Below are 23,432 nucleotides of genomic sequence, written 5' to 3' on the forward strand. Positions count from 1 at the left end.
CCTCTCCTCCTCTGCACCCCTGGACAATCCTCTCCTCCTCTGCACCCCTGGACAGGCCTCACCTCTGTACCCCTGGACAGGCCTTGCCTCCTTCGCACCCCTGGACAGGCCTCACCTCTTCTGCACCCCTGGACAGGCCTCTACTCCTCTGCACTCCTGGACAGGCCTCTACTCCTCTGCACTCCTGGACAGGCCTCACCTCCTCTGCACCCCTGGACAGGCCTCTACTTCTCTGCCTCCCTGGACAGGCCTCTCCTCCTCTCCTCCTCTGGACAGGCCTCTCCTCCTCTGCCCCTCCTTTTGACAGGCCTCTTTGTGAAGGATTCTCATTAAGGACAGAGGAGCCCAGAGTTCATTCCACCCCATACAGCGCCTCTGACTCCGCCCTGAGCCTCGGGGTGCTATGCACAGGCCCCAAAGAGAGACACTGCTCCCCTGGACAGGCCTCACCCCCTCTGCACCCCTAGACAGGCCTCACCTCCTCTGCCCCTACTCTGGACAGGCCTCACCTCCTGTGCTCCCCTGGACAGGCCTCTCCTCCTCTCCTCCCCTGGACAGGCCTTACCCCCTCTGCACCCCTAGACAAGCCTTACCTCCTCTGCCGCTCCTCTGGACAGGCCTCTCCTCCTCTGCACCTCTGGACAGGCGTCTCCTTCTCTGTCCCTCCTCTGGACAGGCCTCTCGGTGAAGGATTCTCATTAAGGACAGAGCCTCTGACTCCGCCCTGAGCCTCGGGGCGCTATGCACAGGCCCCGAAGAGAGACACTGCTTCCCTGGACCTGCCCAGAGGCGCCCCCCGGGGGCAGGACTGTGGCTCGGACCGAGGCGCTTTAATCCCACTCCCCAGAATCGAGGCGCTACACACGAGGCAGGTGTTCATCCTCAGAATGAGGGAAATGAAGGGAATGTCCTGATCCATTTCCATCTTTCAGCCCCTTTAATGTATCGAATAGCGTCACTTGACCAGGTGAATCTATAATCTATAATCATTTTGCATTTTTCACCCCACCCTTCGCCTACGCAGACAGGAGTAAGAGTTAATACATCACCTACTTCCCAAAGTTCTTTACATTATTTCATGTAAGGCAATAAACTGCTTCCATCTCAAATTTCGAATTACAATACAATTTACTACAAAAGACTAAAATAATCCTGGAAAAAAGATTTCTCCTAATGTGATTTGTGCAGATTCAAGAAAGTGCAAATTCTTACTCCATCTTCATTCTCCACTTTGAATTTGAATCCAGACACGGACAGGGTCCCATATTTTCATACCTTTTTTATGCTGATTCCTCCCTTTTCGCCTATATATGGCTGTTTCTAGACATTGCTAACTACCTACCAAGTCATTGTTGAAAAGTCACTGCATTAGCATCCACCCAGGCAGCCGCAATACATATTCGTAAAACCGCCATAGAAATAAAAATCAGTTCATGCCCTGCCCTACGCTGATTAGTCTCAAAAGTCCCGAGCAGGATTACACACTCAGGGGCTGATTCTGATGCGGGTTGGAAATGCTTCCTGACCAAATCGGGTTGGAAATGGTTTCCGACCCACTCGGATCGGGAAAGTCCGACCGACCAAGTACGATGCATCCGGATGCCTCCAGATACGATTTAGTTGGACTCCCATTGACTTCAATGGGAGCACATGTTCCTAACCGCGTTATAATTGGGCACTGGGTCGCTCCCGATACTTTTTGGAAGGAGCAAATGTCATTAGGAGGCCTTCCTAACCGCATCAGAATCAGCCCCTGGGTGGGAATGCTTTCCAACCCGCCTCAGAATCAGGCCCTGGGTGGGAATGCTTTCCAACCCGCATCAGAATCAGTCCCTATGTGTTATTTCAGTTTTTAACACTTCTGATAAAAACTTTGTGATATCTTTATAAAATTTCTGCAAAACCTGACATGATGCAACAATATGAACACTCTCTGCATTACAGAGTGCACAGCGAGGACAACATGTTCCCTTCCCTCAACCCCATTTCGAGATTTTGTCAGGTGTATCATACAAAAAGAAACACATTTTATAAAATTGTGCCTGTAACCTAGCAGATATCAAAACCGAATGCAATAACTCATGAGCATAAAAAATGTCTCGTCGGACACTCCTACCTTCACCTTTCATTTTCGGGAAGTTTGTCCATATCATCTGAGAGGGCTGCTTACTTTATTTTGGATTATCCTTTCAATAATTTAAACTTTCCCAAATTTAGCCTGTCCCCCTCCTTTCCGTTCAAGAAGAGCTCTAATTTGAAGAAATGTTTAAAATTCCTACCAATACAAAGAAAAATCTTCTTTCAGTTCTTCGAAGGATCGAAGACCAGTGGGGGAAAAGAAACAGCCAATTCTTTTTACTCCCGCTCTCTTTCATTTCCCATACAATACTTCTTGGAGTGTAAAATTATTATTTACGGGTGTCTGGAATGATAATCTACCAATGCCACATGCTCTCCGTGAAGCACTCCATGCTTTAAAAACACTAAAGATGGGCTTGAGCCGGACTGTCTTGCAGTAGCTGTCATGCAACTGATGCCACAGACAGCCACTGGTTTCTTTCCTTAATATAAGTTTAACCCCTTCGGCGCTGATGACAAAGCCAGCTCGTCATCAGCGTTACCTGTGCTGCGCGGATGACGAGCTGGTTTTGTCACGATCAAGCCATTTTTTTAATTCCAGCGCACAGCGGGAAAACGCGGTAGCGCGGTAGGGGTTAAAGGGGGAGGGGATCTTATCCCTCTGCCCATTGTCCATCATCATTCTTTAGCTCACTAAGCCACCCCAGTTCAGACATGGCCATACGCAAATCAGTCTGACCCTGTGCTTCATGGGAACAGTCCAGCCCGAACTGACAAGCCATGTCTTCCCTGGACCGGAAGCAAGCATCCAAGGACCGGTTTGTGGTTAATCAGCCGTCATCAGCCAGGCTAGCTTGAATTCAGTGGCAAAGTGAGCACGGGACTCACGTCTGGGCATACCCTGCCAACTTAGGGCCAACAAAGCGATACCAAAGGGGATGATGGAGGGAGTGTTGAACAGTGCAAGCACTCACCCCCAGTCAACTGATCTGGGTTTAATCCAACATCATTCTTTAGCTCACTCCGCCACCCCAGTTCAGACATGGCCATATGCCCTGAAGGCATGCCAAAGGCAAGCCAGTCTGCGCCCATCCATGCATGGACGATGCCCAGGGACAGGAACCCTGGTCCCTCCACTCCCACTACTACCTACTGCGACCCTCCGCGCCTTCAATCCCAGCCACCCTTCCACATGCTGGTGCCTCACTGCTCCACACAACATCGAGGGAGCGTTCTCTTGCGCTTCCTACAAATTCTCATGCACCTACCCACACCCAACACTCACCGCCTCCACACCAGCAGCACCCAAAACCCCACTCTCGCGTAAAGGCTGAGTCCGGCCTCCAATTGGGAGAGAGTGAAACCCCTGGTAAGGGCTGAGTCCGGCCTCCACTCGGGAAAGAGTGAAACCCCTGGTAAGGGCTGAGTCCGGCCTCCACTCGGGAAAGAGTGAAACCCCTGGTAAGGGCTGAGTCTGGCCTCCACTCGGGAAAGAGTGAAACCCCTGGTAAGGGCTGAGTCCGGCATCCACTCGGGAGAGAGTGAAACCCCTGGTAGGGGTTGAGTCCGGCCTCCACTTGGAAGAGAGTAAAACCCCTTGTAAGGGCTGAGTTGGCCGAACTTTTTAGCGTTTCAAGTCTCATCATAATTTTGGTTCTAACTCGAAGGAATAGACTAAATGTAACCTGATTTCTTGCGCTACCAGTCAAGACCATTAGTAGTTGAAACAATTCCAGGAAAGGCAGCTCCATAGAGACAAACCAGTTTGGCTGAAGAATAAAGAACATGATTCATCAATATTATTGTTCAGTTCATCTAACTTACTTTCACAGCCAGATGACTTAACCTGGGGCGTCGAACTATTGAAGGAGAGGGAGAGAAATGTTTAATGAAACTCTTTAGGGAATGTATCCTTGTAGCAGTGTCTAGAATCGGGTGTAGCTAAGGTGTTAAAAGGTAAGCGTTGATCAAGTGGCTTCACCTGATCCCCTTTATCTTGCAGCCTAATTTTAAGTGAGCCAGTATAGAAACAGAAACCCTCAAAAAAGCAGAATAGAGAGAGAGTTCTTGTAAGTTCACGAAACAGGGTAAAAAACCTAATCCTTCAAAAGCGGGGGAAGTTTTACGGGGAACTCAAAACTTAGGTTCCATGTGAATATTATGTATGCTTTCTTTTTTAAATCTCGCTCCTCGCAGTTCCTATCTCCTAAACCCCTTTCCCCTGCCTGGCCACTCCAATACTCTGCGCTAATAGAGCATTCAGAGTTGGTGGTGCCTGGGGGTGGATCTCTCAATGTTACTATAGACCCCAAGGAAGAACTGATTGAGAGAAAGACACCACTGTCCTCCCACTGCTGAAGAAACCCCCTCAAACCCTTTAACGCTCGCCAGGCAAAGGCCGATCTCCCTGCTACCATTCCCGGTTTACATCCTAGAGAAAATGGTCAACAGACACTTTGTTGAATACCTCAAGGACCACCAGCTCCTCAAAACCACTCAGTCTGGTTTGAGCCCCAACCACAGCTTGGAAACTGTCCACATCCCAGCCATGGATGACATCCGCATGACTCTGGACACAAGAGACATGGTGATCTCATTCTCCTGGTCCTCTCTGTAGAGCTTGAGACAGTCTCCCACCCCATCCTTATCCAACGCCTCCAGGAGATCAGAATCCAACGAGACGCACTCTGATGGATCTGCTTCTTCCTGACTGGAAGAACCAAGTCAGTCATCCTGTCACCGTACACGTTGCATGCCGGTGACCTTGTCTGCTGAGTTCCACGCAGATCTTCCCGGAGCCCGACCACCTTCATTGCATTCATGATCCCTTTAGCTAGAATCATTCACTCTCATAACATCAACGTCCTCTCCTATCCTGACACACAACTGTCTCTCATGGCCAAGACGCCCAGAACCCGGATGAAGTTTTATTCCTGTTTGATTGGAATTGCCCACTGGATGAAGATCAACTGTCTAAAACACTGATAGACTTAAACCGTGATCTTTGGGAAAAGAACGTCAGCGTGGGACTCCACCTGGTGGCTAATAAAGATAGGACGAACATCTACCCTCACCACCCAAGCCAAGAATCTCAGGATCGTCATAGACAGCAAACCTTAACCCGCCCGGTCAACGCAATCGCCTCCAAATGCTTCAACTCCCTCCACATCCTCTGCAAGACCTTAAAGTGGATCCTCACAGAATGCAGAAAGACCGTCACCCATGCACTCATAATGAGCAGACTGGACTACGGCAACACCCTCGATGCCGGAATCAACAAAACCCTGCTACACAAACTCCAGACAAACCAGAACACCTCAGCCAGACTCGTCCTCTGAATCATATTCTAGTATGGGGACCCTCACATTTAGAGATGTACAAATAACAGTTTTGTAAATTGGCCATTGTGACAGAAATTCACAGATGAAAATGTTGTCACAAATGGCATTTTTGTCCTACTCATTTTCAATATTTCGTTATTTCAACAGTCAGCATATTTGGGAAAATCTTGAGGGATGTACACATATGACCCCTTTCTGAATTCTGAGTTGTGTCTACTTTCATAAATCTGCAGCTTTCCTGGATCCCCTCCGGGTTTCACAGTGGATTACACCAAAAACTGGAAGAAAGTTGAGAGCACAAAAAATAGGCAAAATGGGCTAAAACTGTTGTAAAAAAACTGTTTTTGTCCCTACAAGCTGGGAAGATGGTGACCTTAGCACAGCAAATGTACGATGATGTCATTTATAGGAAAAAAACTGTTTTCTCTGGAGCACTTTTTCCCTATTTTTTCAAAAAATGTAAAATGTTGCTATATTTTGCCTATGTTCTGGGTCCCCTCCAGGGGAATCCAAAACCCCTGGGTACCTTTACAATCCCCTGGATGTTAGACATAAGAGGGTGCCAAATTTGCCATGGGTACCTTTTGTGAAAAAAAGTTATGTACCCTAATTAAAAACTACCCAAAATACGTTAAAAGAAAGTGCTCAGCACGTGGGGGAGGGGAGAGAGAGGGTCCATCATTTAAGGGGTCAATGTGGACCCTTTCACCCTTCCAGTTCACAAGATTGGTTTGTTGGTCACTTAGCCCCCACACACCTCAGAATGCCCGACTGGGTTCCCTAAAGAGGGGTCACCTGATACCGTACTGGCTCGGTACACACAGTGTCCTATATAGGTGACTCAGACAGTATGTATTGCAGAACAAAGCAGTCAGAGCGGGTCGAGTGGGACCTGTACCACAGAAACACGGTTCCATACAAGCAATCGGTCCACGGACTATAAGCGCCACTACGGGCAAAGTGCCCGTAAAAAGCAACAAAACTGCCTTCTGGATCGCTTGCAACACCAACCAGAGGAGCAGCATTGTGGCGATGAGACGTCCCCTTGGAATGGTGCCATCTTCAGAGGCGTACAACACCTGGGAAAGTATCTACACTGCTACGCAAGGCACACCCTCATTGGTGGTACTACCTGATGTACAAAGAAAAGTACAAATGAGTACAAGGCTGCACCCTCCCTAGATCTAGGTATGAGATGAGGTATCAAACGTACTACCCATGGCACGCCGTCATGGGCGGTACTACCCGATGTACTAAGGCAAGAACAAACGAGTACAAGGCTGCACCCTCCCTACATCTAGGAATGAGATGAGGTATCAATCGTACTACCCATGGCACGCCGTCATTTGTGGTACACCCGATGTACTAAGGCACGAACAAATGAGTACAAGGCTGCACCCTCCCGAGATCTAGGAATGAGATGAAGTATCAACCGTACTACCCATGGCACGCTGTCATGAGCGGTACTACCCGATGTACTAAGGCAAGAACAAATGAGTACAAGACTGCACCAGCCCTAGATCTAGGAATGAGATGAAGTATCAACCGTACTACCCATGGCACGCCGTCATGGACAGTTCTACATGATGTACTAAGGCAAGAATAGCCCGGATAGAAGAGCCCAGCTCAGCACCAGGGCCCCCAGATAGAAGAGCCCAGCTCAGCCCGAGGGGCCCCGGATAAAAGAGCCCAGCTCAGCTTCAGGTGCCACCGGATAGAAGAGCCCAGCTCAGCCCCAGGGGCCCCTGGATAGAAGAGCCCAGCCCTCCCCAGGGGCGCCCGGATGGAAGAGCCCAGCTCAGCCCCTCCAGGGGCCCCTGGATAGAAGAGCCCAGCTCAGCCCCTGGGGCCCCGGATAGAAGAGCCCAGCTGAGCCCCAGGGGCCCTCGGATAGAAGAGCCCAGCTTAGCCCCAGGGCCCCTGTATAGAGGAGCCCAGCTTAGGGGCCCCCGGATAGAAGAGCCCAGCTCAGCCCCAGGGGCCCTCAGATAGAAGAGACCAGCTCAACCCCAGGGCCCCCTGGATAGAAAAACCCAGCTCACACCCAGGGGCACCGGATAGAAGAGCCCAGCTCAATCCCAGGGGCCCTGGATAGAAGAGCCCAGCTCAGCCCCAGGAGCCCCGGATAGAAGATCCGAGCTCAGCCCCAGGGGCCCCCGGATAGAAGAGCCTAGCTGAGCCTGAGGTACTGGGTTTTTCAGAACCGGTACCGAACCGGTAACCCAGTGGTGTCAGGGAACACACCCAAAGACCTAGAGTACTTTCCTGATTTAGACCACAGAAACTCAGTCTTCTAGGTGAAGTCAAGGATCGATTTTATTGGATGCAACCAAGTAACAGGCGTCCTAGAAGTACAACAACACAGGATGTATATTCTCAGGAGACTGCTCAAACTTACAAAGTCAGGCCAATAAAAACGGGCACCTCCTCCTCATAAAGCAAGTGAGAGAGAAAAGAGGAGGGACAGGTGTGAGCAAGATTTGGCAGGGTGTGTGTGCGATGAAAAGGGTTTATGGCCTGTTGTGCCTTGATGCTATCTCGTTCGGCCACTGGGAGAGGAACTGACCAAACAGGTTCGGCCTGGGGCAATGGTTCCAACTTGCCCAGGTCACAGGAAAGTCAATTAAGGTGTACGTGTCCTATGGAATCGAATTTGACTTAATTCGTCTGCCTATGTGAGGGCAACTCACAAAATGGCTGCCATACACAAAATGGAAGCCAAAGGGTTCAGGACGAAAATGACGATTTCGAGGTGAAATCGTCACTCGAATATGATGAAAATGCTTGTACATAGTGTACTAGCCATTCTCGGTCTTTTGATATAAAAATCGCCATGCTACGATGAAGTTTAATTCTCGAGTCCAGAATTTTCAGAACTACAAACCCTCCTTTTGCCCTTACATAGGCAATTTAACCTAATCTCATGCTAATCTGAGTCCAGGTCTATATTCCTAAAGTCATTGAGATGCTGCTGTAGCATCATCCTAGTACTTAGCTCGTCTCTTGATGCAGGTTTCCTTACACATGATGTGGCACAGAGGCCACATATTGCAGGAGCACACTGCACGCACAGACAGAACAGGAAAAGAATGGCTAAGACTATCCCAATGACCATCAGAATTTTCCATCCCCAGCCGGATATCAGTTCCCAGAACCATCCCATTAACGACCAATCTCCTTTATCCACATGAATAGATTTGGAAATCTTATGCAGTTTGGAGATGACCTGGTACACTGTTGGAGCGTTATCTGGAATGAAAACACAGCAACTCGATTGGATCAATTTACATACCCCACCTCGGTCTGCAAGTATGACATCTAAAGCGACCCTGTTCTGAAGGGTCATAAGACGATCCGACTGGAGCTCAGCAGTCAAGTTACTAAGGGCACCAGCAGTTTCAATTACGGTGGACTCAACCACCCTTGTCAACTGCCTTATGTTCCTGCTGTTAACAATGGGTCCCCAGAACGGCAGAAAACCCTTTGCGAAGTCCCCAAATTCTTGACCTGCAGTGTCTTCTTTACTCAAGAAACCTCTAACTATCCTTGTCTTGTGGTAATCTGCCGCTGCTGTGTAGGTGCGAGGCAACAGGAACGAATCAAAACATGAGCCCGAAAAGTCAGGGGGCAACCATGTATAGGCTCTATCATGGCAAATCAAATAGGTACCCTTAGCTGCTAAAAACGCTGGGGAAGTCTGAGACCCAAAAACATACGTTTCCGTACAGACACTTTTCCCTAACTGAGCTCTGGGATTCTTGCCAGTACCTTGCAGACACAGGTGACCCTGATGGGGTACAATCCAAATCGGGGACGATCTCTTAGCTTGCTGTTTCTCACTCAGAGTAGCTCCATAACCGGTCACATTCCATCCTATATATGCAAGTGTCTTATCTTCGGGGGTAGTTTCATAAGAAATATCTTCCTTAATCATGTCGACTATACCCTTAACCAGAGCACTATTCCTAGGATTGTCTTTTACAGAACGTAGGGGATGGACTTCACGAGCATAGATGAACATTGTTCTGTATGCCCACACAGAACCATTATGGCTGAAAGGCAGGACCAGATAAGGGATACCTTTATCCGTTGTGTGAGGCATAAGACCACACACCCAACAGTTAGTTGTGTTCATTACAAGTTGGTGTTGGTGCAAGAGCTGAACAAAGGAGTTATTAATAAACTCTAATCTCCTAGCTGATTCATGTTCAGGAAGGGGTTGAAAAGAATGAGGGGAAACAGTAGAAGGAGGAGGTATGGGCGATGTAGTGGGTGCAAATGTCACTTGAAAAGAGAATAAAACATATCCTAATAAAAATATCATCACACTAAATAACATGAAAATGCACAATATCAAAAAGCTTTTCTTTGTCATCATTTTACATATTCTGTGTTTAAAGTTCATTTCCTTGGCAGGTCTCTCCATCTCGAAAAACTCCATCCTCTCTAAAGTGCTGCCCGCGATGGGAGGTTGTTTCTGCTAAGGAATGCTTCTGTCAGTCTAGGGCAACTCCCTTGGACCAACCAGAACTGTCGACCGAACTTCGTCAGCTGCACCCCAAAGACTTTGGGCAATCACGGCCCTAGCAGCGGAACCCGGATGGCGGTTCGAAAAACAAAAATAAGCAAGTTTCTCAGATGGGAGAGCTGCACTTTCAAAAATAGCAAAAAGGAAAATTTTATTTATTTGTCCATAGGTCTCGGCCTCAAATTATAACGTTGTTTTCCTGGTATTGTATTATCTTGGAAAAGGAGTTCAGGTTCTGTAGTGTCCAATCGAACTGATGGTGATACAGCTGGTTGCAAAATTTTATCACTCTCTTGTTCAGTAACTGTTCCTTTTACACGTGCATCACTAAAAGGCAGAAAACGTTGCACGGTTTCAGTCTCTGAGTCAGCGACACCCTCCTGGACCCACCGGTCATATGGCAGAGGCAAAGGGATCCGTTTGCAGTGGATCCCGTGGATCCAGTTTTTCTTCCCTTTCACTCGAACAGCTGATCTTGTGGAAAGAAGGACGAGGTGTGGGCCGGTCCACCTGGGCTGGTCGTTCTTTGTTCGCTGAAAGTTCTTGACCAGCACCCAGGATCCAGGGTCGATCTGATGTCCTGGAGCTTCAGAGACTTGAGGCAGTGTATCATGCACCTGTTGGTGTAAAACACGCAATTTAGCCGTCAATTCGTACAGATAATCAAGCAAAACAGGGTGTTCGATTTCACTGAACTTTGTGGGCCTTGGCACTCCCCATATATTGGCCGGACGGCCAAAAACAATTTCATATGGACTAAGTCCCACTCGCGAATGCACAGTCATTCTGGTTGATAGGAGTGCTAAGGGTAGAGCATCAGGCCATTTAAGACCAGTGCTCGCTTGAATTTTGGCCAATTTTAACTTAAGCGTGCCATTTTAACATTCTACTAGTCCAGCTGATTGGGGGTGATTTGCAGCGTGGAACTTTTGCTGAATGCCTAGCCCTTCAAATACTTTCTTCATCACACGACCCACAAATTCACTCCCATTGTCACTCCAGACCATTCTAGGCATTCCAAATCTGGGGAAGAATTCTTTCACAAGGGCTTTCGCTGTGGACAAGGCAGTATTGTCCTTTAGGGGATATGCTTCCACCCATCTTGAGAAGGCACAAACAACAACGAGTACGTATTTTAAGTTGTTGCACCTCTCCATGTGGATGAAATCTAGCTGCAAAACCTCAAACGGATACGTAGGAGGCGCAAAATGACCAGCTGGAGTTGGGGTTTCCCTACCAGGATTGTGTTTCAGAAACACCATGCAATTCTTGACCACATTCTCTGCACACTTAGGAATTCCTGCATTTTGCCATACTGGAGCCAACAACTTGCAAATCCCTTTCACGCTGATGTGAGCCATTCCATGAGCCATTGTAACCACTGCAAGCACATACGCATCGGGTAGCAACCATCTCTGATGCTCTGACAGTTCAACCCAACAACCAATTGCATCCATTCTACCCGTACTTTCTCTCCACATGTTCAACTCTTTCTCTGTAGCCTCAGCTTGAATAGACTTCACACTCTCTATCGTGTCTTCACACATTCCAACATCACCAACCCATCTTGCAGGACCTGCAACATACATTCGGCTCATCACATTCCTTGCAGTTTCTTTCGCGATTTCGTCAGCAAATGCATTTCCACGACCAACATCATCAGTCACCTTCTTGTGAGCACTACATTTCACAATCGGCACTTGCAGAGGCAAGGTCAGTGATTCAAGAAGCTCATTCACCAACTGACCATGCTGAATCTTAGCTCCATGCGAAGTCAGGAACCCACGTTATTTCCACAATCGTCCAAAACTGTGAGCCACTCCCGACGCATACTGGCTGTCGGTGTAGATGGTCACTTTCATTCCTTTTGACAACACACATGCTCTTGTAAGTGCAATCAATTCTGCTGCTTGTGCTGAATTATGTGGGATATGTGCAGCTTCAACAATTGTATGCAAAGTCGTGACAGCATATGCTGCAGTCGTATCACCATTCTGGAGCTTGAAACATGAACCATCCACCCACAATGTACCATCACATTCAGCAAGAGGAGTATCCTGGAGGTCTACTCTCCCTTTCGTTTCTTCTTCTGTTCTAAGAAAACAATCATGCTGTTCTGAATCGTCTAATTCCTCTACAATTGGCAACAACGTAGCTGGATTGAGAGAGTTACATTGTTTTATGTGCACATGACTTGCTAACAATGTTAATTCGTAACCTGACAATCGAGCACTAGTTAAGTGCTGTGTCTTGGTTCTGTTTAACAACGTGTCTACTGCATGTGGGACCATCACAACTAGCATATTATTCATTACTAGACCAGCAGACTGTCGAATAGAAACAGCTGCTGCCGCTGTGGCTCTTAAACAACTTGGCAATGCTTTAGCTTCCGGATCCAAAGTCGACGAAAAATATGCACATGGACGCTGCTTGTCTCCAAACAACTGTGTCAACACTGACAATGCACAACCCTCTTTCTCATGAACATACAATGTAAAGGGCTTACTGTAGTTGGGGGTACCCAACACAGGAGCGGAACATATTGCTGTGTGCGATTCAGAAAAACTTTTCTGACACTCTTCAGACCATGGAACGGGATTGGGTGTATCTTTACACGTTAATGCGACCAAAGGTTTGGCCAGTAACGAAAAATTTGGTATCCACTGTCTACAGTACGATGTAATACCCAAGAAAGCACGCACTTCTCTCTGTGTTCTTGGCACACTTAATTTCGCTATTGCCTGAATTCTTTCTGGGGTCAGTTTCCTTCCCTCCTTCGATAAGAGATGACCTAAGTAGGTCACTTCTTGTCGACAATATTGAAATTTGGAAAGTGACACCTTGTGATGCAAATCACACAGATGACGCAACAATGACAACGTGGCTTTCTTACATATTTCCTTAGTATCTGCAGCGACGAGCAAATCATCAACTTACTGTACAAGGGTAGCACCATCAGGTAAAACGATCGTATCAAGCTGTGTTTTTAAAGCTTGACTATATATTGATGGACTTTCACAGTAGCCCTGGGGAGCGCGTTTAAAGCGGAAGCTTCGTCCTCCTAAACTGAAGCCAAAAATATCCCTGCTCTCCTCAGCAATCGGGATACTGAAGAAAGCATTCTTCAAGTCAATCACCGAAAACCAGGTTGCAGAAGCTGGAATCATAGTCAATAGGGCAGTAATGTCAGGAACAACTGGAAATTGGGGCATAACTATTTTATTCACCTCTCTAAGATCAATCACAAATCTGTACACAGGTGGCTGAGAGGGATCAGTTCGTTTCAAAACAGGCAGAACAGGACTATTGCAAACGTTGCCTCTTGTCTCTTCAATCACATCTTTTTCAATCAGATTGTAAACCATCACTAACAACGCTTTTCACCTTCACTAGAGATTTTATATCGGGGAATGCGTGGCATTTTAACGTTGGCTTTCAATGTTACAACATATGGTGATATTTCCAAAAGACCCACATCATTAGGACAAGTAGCCCAAAGAATATCAGGAAGAAACGACAATTCTGTTGGAAGTTTATCCCTTGACAAATACATTGGAGAAACCACTTTCTTACCCAGTGTAAGTTGTACTCCCGAAGGAGAACAATACAAAGTCGCATACAATCTTTTTAACAGATCCAATCCCAACAAGTTTTCACCACAACCTGTTGTCAGAATAAGGGGTGCTTCTAATTCACAAGGACCAACAGAAAGAGACAAAGGGTCAGAAATCGGATTTCTAACCGGGGCGCCAGAAAAACCTACTGATACATTCGTTTCGCCAGACAAAGGTGCGCCAGGGAGTTTGGAGTGCATTATAGAACTCTTTGTGGCACCAGTATCCAACAGAAAAGGCTCTGACACACCTGATGTAATCACCTCAACGTATGGTCCACTCTGATCTACTGGAACTGAAACAACTCCCTCTCTTTGTCTATGGCTGTCCTAGCAATCATTACCTTCCCAATGCTCATCTTCTGCATAGTAATCATCAGCATAGTACTGAGCTGTCCTACCAGATGCGTTATTCTGTTGATCAAACGTATTCATAGAATTTTGAGGTGGAAGGGAACGAGCGTTCTGGGGGAAATTTCCACGTCCTCTACCTCTAGGTGCTTGTTGAACACCTCGACCTCTTGAGCCAGAAACACCATTTGCGCGCTGTAACAAGACAGGGCAACTATACTTGAAATGACCCTCTTCCTTGCAATATGAACACTGATTGGGGCCTACAGGGACACGTGGTTGAGTATACTCGACTCTTTGCGAGTTCCTCTGAGACTGTTGAGGCTGCTGATAATTATTCTGATAGTTATTCTGACCACCATTATTCTGGCCACCATGTGGCGGATACGCTTGCTGTAACAAAACCTACGTTTTCAACTCTTTAGTTTTCTTTTCTGCTCTATCTTTCTTGTCTTTGTCTCTATTTTCATAATACTGTGCAGTAGCCAATATTTGTGCTGAAGAGGAAACTGCCCATGAACTTTCTGAATCTTTCAACTTCTTACACAACTCTGGAAGCAGATTGTGCACAAATTTATCGACGAACAATCGCTGACCACCTTCTGTGCTCATATCTTGACCACTGTAGTCGACAAACGTTTCTTCAAACCTGGTGAAGAAATCAGACACCGTTTCATCTTTCTTCTGCTTACACGCAGACAACTTATCCCAATTTACACGCATCGCAGGCATTATCGTTTTCATATAATCAATGATCCTACCAGGGAGATCTGCTACTAAAGGTTCAGGTTTAGCACCACCAATTTGTAGGGCATCTGCAGCAGCAATATTAGCCCATGAGTCACCTAACTCCTGATCATGATCTGCACGACGAATCTTTCCCCATAAAGGCTGAGGAACAACGTTCCCAAACAACATGTCTATATCCGCTAAATTCATGATACATGACCCAGCAGTCTGTGACAACTCTTTGTAATACCCTGCGGGATTTTTACGGGGATCAGGCAATGTCTGTTTAAGGGCCAAAACTTCAGCTCGCTTCCAAGGAACATGTACCCACACACGCTGAAAGAGTGGCAGAATAACCGGATTAGCATTTGCGTCACCCTCTCTCTATTGTGGGGGAACTTCTCTCATGGGATATTGTCTTCCAGACTCAAACAACGACTTAGAAACACCTTCAGTCCTAAACGACAACAACGTCGCAACTGCTTTCCTAACATCTGAACCCACAATTGCGCCTTTTGAAAACTCGAACCGTACATGGCTCAACTCAGGAGGATTAGAGTCCAAATCATTTTCCTCTAAATCTTCACACAGAAAAGCACACATTTTCTCAAAAACGTATCTCTGCTTTGATGCTTCCCACTGATGGAAGACATCCATAACAGATCCTAGATCATATATTGTCGGGTCAGTCACCCATCTATGTGCCAAATGATTTAACGTTTCTTTCTCCCTAGAATCAGGCTGTTGACTACGCAACTGTTTATGCTCAGAGACAGGAGCCGGACTTGCCGCTCCAAAGAAAGGATATAGAATACTAGTAACAGTACTAGCCACTCTCTGACGAACAGAAGGAGAAGTCGATGAAAAGACAAGAGGGAAAGCAGAGTGAGACGAGGCAGATGTAGAGGCAGTGTCAGGAGAAGTACCAGGAGTGGTAGTCGATATAGTAGTCAAAGTTGTAGGGAGTAAAGGAAGAGCAGATGTAAAAGCCGGTGGCCCTTGAGGAGGCTGCACCGGAGGAGCAGGAGCCAGCTGAAGAGTAGCTGGTGGGTGCTGTGGAGGAGCAGGAGGCAATGCAACCACGGGTTGCGCAGCTAAAGGTTGCGGAGGTGCTGTAGCATTCTGCGCATAGGGGGGTGGCGAACGTAACAAATGCGCCATTAACGGATCTTTTTCAAGCTCTTTTGCTGCATCTTGCTGAAGAGGCGGCAAAACTGGATAACATTTATCTATCATCATTTTACGTTGCCTGTGCAACTGCTCACTCATCCGTTCTTCTTCATTGTCTTTATACTGCATAGCAGCTTGCATTTTCGAAATACCCCTTTCTCTCTTATTTTTCTTCGCTAATTTAATTTCCTTCTGTTTGGCCTCCTTACGCCATAGGCGGAAAGAGTCAAACATCGCCGGCCGGGCTTTCTTCTTAAAAAGTTTAACTTCAAGGTTATCTAAGATTTCCGTGTCAAAGCTACCGTATTGGGGCCATTTTAAAACACCATCTTTTCTGGTGTATTTGATCCACACTTCATTGTATGTGATGGGGCCTACTCCATGTTTCACATACAATTCATAAGTTGGAGTTCCAATCGGAGGAACCGGACACGAGTCCTCCAATCGGGAGTCCCTATTATGGCAACCAAGACAAAACAAATTTCCAAGTCTGCTAAGACCACGCATCTTCGCTCTCTAGTCTAGCTCCAAACTTCAAAGGATTATCGATTACGATATTTCTCGTGAATACACGAGTCCTTCGGCTTTGGCACTTGCAAGTTCCAAACAAAGATCCCAAGGGATACCCAAAACTAAGAACCAACTAAGGACTGGGAGACGCTCCACTTATACTTAACTGAGATATCGATGACGTCACCAGAAGACTCGTCTTAGCGTTTCGCTCTACCAAACTTCAAGGGTCCAAATCAGGGCGACAGCCAGGGCAGCAGTCCTTTGTAGCCGTCGGGAAGCGGGGAACCTCGCAGCAAAGACTTTCGGACCACGTCGACATGCAGGGGTCGATGAAGTGGTTGGCCTTCCTCCGGAATTTTCACACGAAGCTACTCACGAACCTCTGGCTGGACCGGTACCGCTGGTATCGCCCCACGCTGGGCGCCAACTGAGGTACTGGGTTTTTCAGAACCGGTACCGAACCGGTAACCCAGTGGTGTCAGGGAACACACCCAAAGACCTCGAGTACTTTCCTGATTTAGACCACAAAAACTCAGAGTCTTCTAGGTGAAGTCAAGGATCGATTTTATTGGATGTAACCAAGTAACAGGCGTCCTAGAAGTACAACAACACTGGATGTATATTCTCAGGAGACTGCTCAAATTTACAAACAGGCTTCTCTTTTTATACGAAATATTGTGCTTTAGGCAAACATTCTTCGAATTTTAGTATACCATTCACATGTTCCCATTACAAAGAAAAAGCAGAGTCATGATGACAAGCCCATAGTTCAGTTTGTCCAGCCCACAACAATTTACCCGGCAAGGCCCAACATTCTCATCAGATATCGGTGTACCCCCAATAAAAACAGGCACCTCCTCCTCATAAAGCAAGTGAGAGAGAAAAGAGCAGGGACAGGTGTGAGCAAGATTTGGCAGGGTGTGTGTGCGATGAAAAGGGTTTATGGCCTGTTGTGCCTTGATGCTATCTCGTTCGGCCACTGGGAGAGGAACTGACCAAACAGGTTCGGCCTGGGGCAATGGTTCCAACTTGCCCAGGTCACAGGAAAGTCAATTAAGGTGTACGTGTCCTATGGAATCGAATTTGACTTAATTCGTCCGCCTATGTGAGGGCAACTCACAAAATGGCTGCCATACGCAAAATGGAAGCCAAAGGGTTCAGGACGAAAATGACGATTTCGAGGTGAAATCGTCACTCGAATATGACGAAAATGCTTGTACATAGTGTACTAGCCATTCTCGGTCTTTTGATATAAAAATCGTCATGCTATGATGAAGTTTAATTCTCGAAAACTGTTGTAAAAAAACTGTTTTTGTCCCTACAAGCTGGGAAGATGGTGACCTTAGCACAGCAAATGTACAATGATGTCATTTATAGGGAAAAAACAGTTTTCTCTGGAGCACTTTTTCCCTATTTTTTCAAAAAATTACAAATTTTGCTATATTTTGCCTATTTTCTGGGTTCCCTCCAGGGGAATCCAAAAACCCTGGGTACCTTTACAATCCCCTGGATGTTAGACATAAGAGGGTGCCAAATTTGCCATGGGTACCTTTCGTGAAAAAAAGTTATGTACCCTAATCACAAAGTACCCAAAATACGTTAAAAGAAAGTGCTCAGCACGTGGGGGAGGGGAGAGAGAGGGTCCATCATTTAAGGGGTCAATGTGAGCAGTTAACAAACATTTCAGGTAGATTTTTTTTCCAGAGCGAACAATTAGGGGAATTTTTCAGCACAAAACTACTAATCTAAACAAATCTGTGGTATTTGCACATTGGATCTTTCGTTAGTTGAAAGGGTTCTTTAAACATGAATCTCCTGGTTTGATCGGAGTCAATTACAGGGCAGAAGTTACACAACATTGTGAAGACAGAGGCAACATTGAGCACAGGGAGGCAGTAACATTTGTTGTACATGCACATGCAGTGTATGCCTTTGAAATGTTTTATTCATGGGTGAACTTTGATCCTATAGATGCCGGTACTACGCTTTCCACTCCTACAAAGATACAGCCGTTCCTACTCAGCCCCAAACATATCACGACCCGGTGGACCCTTTCACCCTTCCAGTTCACACGATTGGTTTGTTGGTCACTTAGCCCCCACATACCTCAGAATGCCCGACTGGGTTCCCTAAAGAGGGGTCACCTGATACCTTACTAGCTCGGTACACACAGTGTCCTATATAGGTGACTCAGACATGTATTGCAGAACAAAGCAGTCAGAGCGGGTCGAGTGGGACCTGTACCACAGACACACGGTTCCATACAAGCAATCGGTCCACGGACTATAAGCGCCACTACGGGCAAAGTGCCCGTAAAAAGCAACAAAACTGCCTTCTGGATCGCTTGCAACACCAACCAGAGGAGCAGCATTGTGGTGATGAGACGTCCCCTTGGAATGGTGCCATCTTCAGAGGCGTACAACACCTGGGAAAGTATCTACACTGCTACGCAAGGCACACCCTCATTGGTGGTACTACCTGATGTACAAAGAAAAGTACAAATGAGTACAAGGCTGCACCCTCCCTAGATCTAGGTATGAGATGAGGTATCAAACATACTACCCATGGCACGCCGTCATGGGCGGTACTACCCGATGTACTAAGGCAAGAACAAATGAGTACAAGGCTGCACCAGCCCTAGATCTATGAATGAGATGAAGTATCAACCGTACTACCCATGGCACGCCGTCATGGGCGGTACTACCCGATGTACTAAGGCAAGAACAAACGAGTACAAGGCTGCACCTTCCCTAGATCTAGGAATGAGATGAGGTATCAATCGTACTACCCATGGCACACCGTCATTGGTGGCACACCCGATGTACTAAGGCAAGAACAAATGAGTACAAGGCTGCACCCTCCCGAGATCTAGGAATGAGATGAAGTATCAACCGTACTACCCATGGCACGCCGTCATGGGCGGTACTACCCGATGTACTAAGGCAAGAACAAATGAGTACAAGACTGCACCAGCCCTAGATCTAGGAATGAGATGAAGTATCAACCGTACTACCCATGGCACGCCGTCATGGGCAGTTCTACCTGATGTACTAAGGCAAGAACAGCCCGGATAGAAGAGCCCAGCTCAGCCCCAGGGCCCCCAGATAGAAGAGCCCAGCTCAGCCCCAGGGGCCCCGGATAAAAGAGCCCAGCTCAGCTCCAGGTGCCACCAGATAGCAGAGCCCAGCTCAGCCCCAGTGGCCCCTGGATAGAAGAGCCCAGCCCTCCCCAGGGGCCTGGATGGAAGATCCCAGCTCAGCCCCTCCAGGGGCCCCTGGATAGAAGAGCCCAGCTCAGCCCCTGGGGCCCCGGATAGAAGAGCCCAGTTGAGCCCCAGGGGCCTCCGGATAGAAGAGCCCAGCTCAGCCCCAGGGGCCCTCGAATAGAAGAGCCCAGCTCAGCCCCAGGGCCCCCGTATAGAGGAGCCCAGCTTAGGGGCCCCTGGATAGAAGACCCCAGCTCAGCCCCAGTGGCCCTCGGATAGAAGAGCCCATCAGCCCCAGGGGCCCCTGGATAGAAGAACCCAGCTCACACCCAGGGGCCCCGGATTGAAGAGCCCAGCTCAACCCCAGGGGCCCTGGATAGAAGAGCCCAGCTCAGCCCCAGGGGCCCCGGATAGAAGAGCTGAGCTCAGCCCCAGGGGCCCCCTGATAGAAGAGCCTAGCTGAGCCCCAGGGGCCCTGGATAGAAGAGCCCAGCTCAGCCCCAGGGGCCCCCGGATAGAAGAGCCCAGCTCAGCGCCCCAGAGGCCCCTGGATAGAAGAGCCCAGCTCAGCCCCAGGGGCCCCCGGATAGAAGAGCCCAGCTCAGCGCCCCAGAGGCCCCTGGATAGAAGAGCCCAGCTCAGCCCCGGGGTCCCCGGATAGAAGAGCCCAGCTCAGCCCCAGGGGCCCCGGATAGAAGAGCCCAGCTCAGCCCCAGGGCCCCCGGATAGAAGAGCACAGCTCAGCCCCAGGAGCCCCCGGATAGAAGAGCTGAGCTCAGCCCCTGTGGCCCCGGATAGAAGAGCCCAGCTCACACCCAGGGGCCCCGGATAGAAGAGCCCAGCTCAGCCCCTGTGGCCCCGGATAGAAGAGCCCAGCTCAGCCCGGCTCCTGCAGATTCCCTCCAGGATTATTCAGTCTATTTCTACAAACACAGCAGAAGGTGCCGACAATCTCCTACCTGAGCAGAGACCTGTGCAGACGTGTCCAGGCTCTCTCCTCCTCCTGGGGGGTCAGGGGGAGGGGGCAGATCTGGGGTCTGAGGGGGGCAGATCTGGTGTCTGAAGGGAGGTCTGTAGATGAAGGTCGCTGCACAGACAGACAGGGCTCCTTCCTCCTCTGTAGCAGGCTGGACACACAAGGAGAGACAGGAAGTGATGTCAGCATTTGCTGCTGGTGCTGTCTCTGCCGCCGCTGACCCGGAAGAGGAAACTCTTCTCCCTTCCATCCTATGTGAAGCTCAGTGGTTTCATCAGCAGGCGAGGATCGCCATCTGGTGGCCGCTGACAGAACCGCCACCTCCAGCAGGGAAACAAGCAATGGCTCCAGTAAAGACACAGACATGGATGTTATGGGAAACAAGCATTGGTACCTGTAAAGACACAGACATGGGTGTTATGGGAAACAAGCATTGGCTCCTGTAAAGACACAGACATGGATGTTATGGGAAACAAGCATTGGCTCCGGTAAAGACACAGACATGGGTGTCATGGGAAACAAGCATTGGCGCCTGCAAAGACACAGACAGCGGTGTTATGGGAAACAAGCATTGGCGCCTGTAAACACTCAGACATGGGTGTTATGGGAAACAAGCATTGGCGCCTGTGAACACACAGACATGGGTAATATGGGAAACAAGCATTGGCGCCTGTAAACACACAGACATGGGTGTTATGGGTAACAAGCATTGGCGCCTGTAAAGACACAGACATGGGTGTTATGGGAAACAAACATTGGCTCCTGTAAACACACAGACATGGATGTTATGGGAAACAAACATTGGCTCTTGTAAACACACAGACATGGGTGTTATGGGAAACAAGCATTGGCTCCTGTAAACACACAGACATGGGTATTATGGGAAACAAGCATTGGCGCCTGTAAACAGACAGACGTGGGTGTTATGGGAAACAAGCCTTGTAAAGACACAGACGTGGGTGTTATGGGAAACAAGCATTGGCACCTGCAAAGACACAATATGGGTGTTTGAGTCCATGACAGGGTCTCGTATGAGAAACAAGCATTGGCACCGGCAAACACACAGACTTGGGTGTTAAGACACTCACAGTCGGAACACTTCTACTTCCTGGTTTCTTAAGCAAACACCAAACAGGGTCCATCTTCGACTACTTTTGAGAAATGTCACTCGAGAGGATTTAATTCAGTGTAATCTCACGCATCCTTAGCTCTTTAAAATGTTAGTTTTTGTTTCTGTTTTGTTTCTTGTGCATCGAGGTCTGTACATGAGACTGGCTTCTCTGAGCCAAAGCAGGGACCAGAGCTGCACACCTGTGTGTGTGTGTGTCTGTGTGTGCATGTGTGTCTGTGTGTGACTGTGTGTGCGTGTCTGTGTGTGTGTCTGTCTGTCTGTGTGTGTGTCTGTCTGTCTGTGTGTGTGTGTCTGTCTGTGTGTGCGTGTCTGTGTGTGTGTCTGTGTGTGTGTGTCTGTGTGTGCGTGTGTGTATCTGTGTGTGTGTGTCTGTGTGTGTGTCTGTGTGCGTCTGTGTCTCTGTGTGTGCGTGTCTGTGTGTGAGTGTCTGTGTGTGCGTGTCTGTGTCTCTGTGTGTGCGTGTGTGTGTGTGTCTGTGTGCGTATGTGTCTGTCTCTGTGTGCGTGTATGTGTCTGTCGGTGTGTGTGTGTGTGTCTGTGTGTGTGTGTGTCTGTGTGTCTGTGTGCGTGTGTGTCTGTCGGTGTGTGTGTGTGTGTGCGTGTCTGCGTGTGTGTGTCTGTCTGTGTCTGTGTGTGTGTCTGTCTGTGTGTGTGTTTGTCTGTGAGATGTGTGTGGTTCTCTTCTAAGTGTGACCGCCCAGCTCTATGAGTCATAATTTGAAGGGGCTGAGAAAAAATTTGTTTTTACCAACTATGTTTGTGTATGTGTCCAAACTGTCAGGGCCTCTTGTCCCGGAACAGCAATCCCGATAGAAGATTAATTCACACATAAAAATTTATACAATACACAATTATTTTAAAGATGTAAAGCCAGGTTTTGTGAGCAGTAAAAGTGACGTTTATGCTGGTAAAGAAATACTTTTTGTGCTTTTATGTTAATTGTGTATAGGGGCAGGTTGCATGAGAAGAGTGCTACCTTGGTATCTCAGTTTCCGATGCGAGAGGTTCATCTAATATATCACCCTGAAATACCAGAGTTAACGGACCAGCCCAGTACTTTTACTAGAGCGGGTGTAGCGGCCCATTTCCAAGAACAGTAAGCCCGATTCACAGAACTAACTTAAGACAAAATCCTAAACTTACGACCATTTTGGTATTCACAGTAGGCGCTTACTCATTTCGTATACACAGAAGTCATTTAGGAGTCCTAAAGTTAGGAGTCCTTACTTTAGGACTCTTAAACTGAGAAAAATCCTAACTTTAAGACTTTCAGTATTCACAGAAGGCATTTGGGAGTCCTAAAGTTAGGACTCCTAACTCTAGGACTCCAAAATGCCACCATTGGTCCCATAGTGTCAGTGTACGATCCAGATCAGGCGAGAAATGGAAATTCATCACAGTCAGTAATAGGAGAGAGAACTAGCTCTGAAGGGAATGGCACACTGAGCATGATAGCTCAATTGCCGAGACCCAGGGAATTGAGTACACCAGTCACTGAAGACTCATCAAGGGGACAGATGGAGATAAGGACGGCGAGGCCGAGATCCCTTGCCGATTCGAGATCAGACCTAAGAATGTGGGAGCCACCCGTGAGGAATCCGAATGACAGGATGACAGTAAGTTGGGATCATGGAAGTGAAGGGAACAAACCAGTCCTTATGGATGCAGCCGAAGGGAAAAGGTGTAGAGAACAGAGCAGTTCAAGCGAAGAATTGAATGGTGCATCTAGTCAAGGGACTCTGAAAGCGGACATAAGGGCAAAGATGCTGGATGTAGTGAGACTGAAAGCAGAGGT

At 47.9% G+C, this 23,432-nt stretch overlaps 2 protein-coding genes across 2 annotated transcripts in view; both read right to left on the reverse strand.

The window, feature by feature from the left end:
• LOC144763529 (uncharacterized) overlaps positions 1–20,826 on the reverse strand; it is a 41,657-nt gene extending 20,831 nt beyond the window's left edge. Inside the window, exon 1 of the mRNA XM_078649240.1 lies at positions 20,489–20,826. Coding sequence (XP_078505366.1) covers positions 20,489–20,755 — 267 coding nt within the window. The 5' untranslated portion in view covers positions 20,756–20,826. The remainder of the gene's footprint in view (positions 1–20,488) is intronic.
• Positions 1–23,432, reverse strand: part of LOC144759390 (uncharacterized) — a 577,744-nt gene that overhangs the window by 159,819 nt on the left and 394,493 nt on the right. The gene's annotated exons all lie outside the window — the stretch shown is intronic.

This window comes from Lissotriton helveticus, chromosome 1_1 (genome assembly GCF_964261635.1).
Source record: "Lissotriton helveticus chromosome 1_1, aLisHel1.1, whole genome shotgun sequence".
Taxonomy (NCBI): Eukaryota; Metazoa; Chordata; class Amphibia; order Caudata; family Salamandridae; genus Lissotriton; species Lissotriton helveticus.